The sequence below is a fragment of the Cyprinodon variegatus genome, unplaced genomic scaffold, assembly GCF_000732505.1.
Source record: "Cyprinodon variegatus isolate N-32 unplaced genomic scaffold, C_variegatus-1.0 Scaffold172, whole genome shotgun sequence".
Classification (NCBI taxonomy): domain Eukaryota; kingdom Metazoa; phylum Chordata; class Actinopteri; order Cyprinodontiformes; family Cyprinodontidae; genus Cyprinodon; species Cyprinodon variegatus.
The window spans coordinates 308,584-312,541 of NW_015150625.1; the positions used below are offsets into that span (position 1 = coordinate 308,584).

The window sequence follows — 3,958 nt, forward strand, 5'->3', positions numbered from 1 at the left end:
TTTTAGCATTTGCTTGCTAGCAGTAAAACGATGCATTTGATGCATCCTCTTCTTCCTGTAGCAGATGAATTAGGAAGCCAATTATTGTGTTGCTAAAGTAGCAGGTCAGGATAATATGATGTATAAATATCATTCCAAAATATAAAAGTAGGACTTACAAATAGACAAGGTCAATTGGTTTTTGTTAATCAGTGATTTGTACTACAGAGTAATAACCTTCTGACTTGTATTAATAAACATGTGACCTCACAGATGATGTTCTGATGTCACATGTTGTGACAACCTGCTTGTTGCACGGAGCTGGCTACACCGTTATTTCTAAACCCTCCTGTTTGTTCACAGCTCAAGGAACGCCTTGATTACGCGCCTTCATCACATGCGCTTACCTGATTAGTCCACTGATAAATCTGGCTCCTAACTCCAGTTTGAAAAATGTCAGTTTCCCAGCAGACAGTGTGGCAGAAACAACTGTTGCATATTCTATTGAGTTAAATAGAAACAAGGTCCATCCAAAGAATGTTTAATCCCTCCTGCTGTCAGTCATTTACCTCTGTTCAGCTGCATGGATGCTACTCTCACGGATCATTAAGGAAAAGAGAAACCCCCAAAAAAATAAACAAACAAACTGCAATCTGTGTTCCTGTCGAGCTGAAGCCGGAAGCCGGTGACGCAACAGATCAAACATTCTCTGTATGTTCTACAATTACTGAAAACATAAAACTTCAATAAATATTGTGCTCCATTCCAAAAAAATCTAATAAAACTTAAATATATTTATCTAGCGAAACCAACAAAAGAAATTCTGTTCCTGCTCCGGCCTCTTTGCGAGATTGTCCTCATCTGACCTGTAAGTCCATTCTGTGTTTGTTTGTGGTGTTTTTTATGTTATTGTAGGACTTAAATTGTTTATAGGTTCTTATGTTTTTTTTTTCTTTTGTTTATTGACAGCTCTTGCTGCGAGTTAATTTATGTTGGAGCCCTTTTGCCTTGGAGGAAAAAATTGGACATTTATTTGGGGAAGCGTTTTATTTTTATTTTATTTTTTTCCTACTTGCTTTGATTTTATTTTCCTATATTTTAATCATGTAAAGCACTTTGTATTGTCTTTGTACTGAATTGTGCTATACAAATACATTTGCCTTTCCTTATGTTTATTTTTTTATGGCTATATATATATAATATTTTTTCTTCATAAATACAAGAACTAGAATTGTTTGTTGTTGGTCTATTTGTGAAAAAATTGTCGTTCCTTTTTTTTATAAGGGTCTACACAAAAGTATATGTTCCTTTTGTGACTGCTTTGAAAAAATATATTTATCCTACTTATCAGGACGGATACCTGACTGGCACCCCTAAAACAGTGAAAAACACCCACTTAAAAAACTAAAATAATTAATCTTGTAAAACCGTCACAATGTATCCATGAGTCGCCAACAAAAATCCAAACTTTATTTACATTAGTGGCTTTTATCTACAAACTCAAACATCTGTTTTATCTTACCCTATAAATATGAAGATGAATAATAATGATAATTTTCAATCATTTCAGATAAAAACCTAACAGGACTATTTAATGTTAGCATTTCTATATGAAAAGAGCAGAAAACCATACAAATGTTATCACTGCTGTCATCTGCATTGATGATCGATGACGTGAAAAACGTCTTTGGATCAGAGCTGCATCTAAACAACGTTTATAAAGCAATACCTTCTGCACATAATGAGCAAATCATAGAAACATTTATCCTTTGACTTTAACAAGTGTTTTCCTTCCGGATCGCTTTCACTGAATCAGTGGCCAATCAGCATCACCTATGCCTCCAGCTCGCTTTGATCAATCAAGTTACAGTAACCCGCTGCATCACAGGTAAATGAAAAACTAGCACAGTTAATAGGAGAGAATGTTACTCCTAACGCTGCTGCCAGCAGACGGCACCACATCTATTTACGCCAGCTCATCATGCAAAGAGCTGTAATTCTATTTAGGCTAAAAAATCTAAACCCCATCTTGGTGTAAATAACCTGATTTTATCAGGATCAAATGGATTCTGGATGTTTTTTTGTGGAGAAATATGACATGACTGCACACCTTTAAGCTTTTTTTTTTTTACTTGATTTTTTAAAGAAAGAGCAAAATTAGTTTTAAAGAAGCAGTCACACGCTGGGCTTGCAGCTGTACCACATGCGTGTGTTTGTGTGTGCGTTGATGTGGCAGGATGAACCCGCAGCCTCGCTTCCTTCCTGTCAGTAACTGAGCTGCTTCCTGCAGCAGGAAATAAGCAACAATTTGATTCCATAAAGCTTCTGAAGGGCAAAGCTGGGATTATAACTGTTTTGTTAGTCATTTTCATAATTGAGTAAAGCTACGTTTTAAATATTTATGAAAGAAATGTTTTTGTAAACTTCGGTTCCTGAGCAGCTTTTAAACATTCATCTAACTTATTTCAAACTATTATTAAAGTGAAGGGAGGAGACAGGATTTCCTCATTTGGACCAATAAATGTTTCATTCCATTCTATTTGCTCAGTGCTGCCCCCTGCTGGTCATGTGTGTAAAAGCATACAGTTTTCGGAATCACCTTTTCTTCGCTGACGCACTTGTCCCGCAGCCACTGATGGAGGATTTCGTCTTTAAACGCACCGGTGCTTCCAACGACGCTCTGCTGGATTTTAGCGATGGTGGTGGCGTCCTTCACGATCTCGATCATTCCTACATGGATGAGGAGGTTAGGAAACATGGTGAGAGACGAGCCAGAGAGTCAGGGAACAGGGGAAAAGATGTCGCTCCCTTACAGTTTACTTCTGTTTTTCATTAGTTCCTGTTAAACTGTAATGCATTCAGTTAATCAGAATCAGGAAAAGAAGACCTCAAAAATATTATTTCTTCTCATAAAAAAAAAATTCAACAAAAATATCTCAAAAGCACTTTGGATTACAAATGAAGTTCTGGGTTCTTTAGAAAACAAACAGTCTCTAGTTTTTTCCTCTCTATTAAACTGAAACATAATAAAGTTAATTTTGTTTAAATATACATTGTTCTTTTATTTGAGCAGGTAAGAAGATTTGCAAATGGAATAGATGATGTATTTCAAAAATTAGAAAAAGAAACACCATTATCCTCTTTGAAGTGTATAATAATAACCTGGTGCCGACCCCACCAACTTCAACAACCTCCGTCCTATCCCCAATTTACCCTTCATTTCCAAAATTCTTGAAAAAACAGTTGCCTCCCAGCTCCATTCTCACCTATCTGCCAACAGCCTGTATGAAGAATTTCAGTCTGGTTTCCGGCCACTCCATAGCACTGAAACAGCACTCATCAAAATCACCAATGACCTCCTCATGGCATCTGATTCTGGACTACTCACCATCCTCCTCCTCCTCCACCTGAGTGCAGCCTTCAACACCATCTGTCACACCACCCTCCTCAGTAGGCTTTCTTCCATTGGCATCACTAGCACTCCGTTAGACTGGTTTATTTTCTATTTTTCTGACCGCACTCAGTTCATTCAACTGAAGACCCTCAAATCCACCTCAGGTGTGCCCCAGGGCTCTGTCCTGGGGCCCCTGCTCTTCATCATCTACCTCCTTCCCCTTTGGCAATATCTTCCGTAAATTCAATATCCACTTCTATTGCTATGCCGATGACACCCAGCTCTACCTCACCACGCAACCATCGTCCTCTCTTCCGCCCGCCTCCCTAACAAATTGCATCTGTGAATTAAAGGCCTGGTTCACCAACAACTTCCTTCAATTAAACAGTAGTAAAACCGAGGTTCTCCTCATTGGCACCAAATCAACTCTTTCCAAAACCGACAGTTTCCAAGTTACAATTGATAGTTCCTCCATCTCCCCCTCCCCCCAGGTTAAGAGTCTGGGTGTCATCCTCGATACACACTATCTTTCCAATCCCATATAAATAACTAGGGATGCACGATATTGGGATTTTGGCCGATATC

At 38.3% G+C, this 3,958-nt stretch overlaps 1 protein-coding gene across 2 annotated transcripts in view; it reads right to left on the bottom strand.

Annotated features, from left to right (window-relative positions):
- pik3cg (phosphatidylinositol-4,5-bisphosphate 3-kinase catalytic subunit gamma) overlaps positions 1 to 3,958 on the bottom strand; it is a 26,551-nt gene that overhangs the window by 2,222 nt on the left and 20,371 nt on the right. For both annotated transcript variants that reach the window (XM_015378449.1, XM_015378450.1), the window contains exon 20: positions 2,579 to 2,709. In XM_015378449.1, coding sequence (XP_015233935.1) covers positions 2,579 to 2,709 — 131 coding nt within the window. The remainder of the gene's footprint in view (positions 1 to 2,578; positions 2,710 to 3,958) is intronic.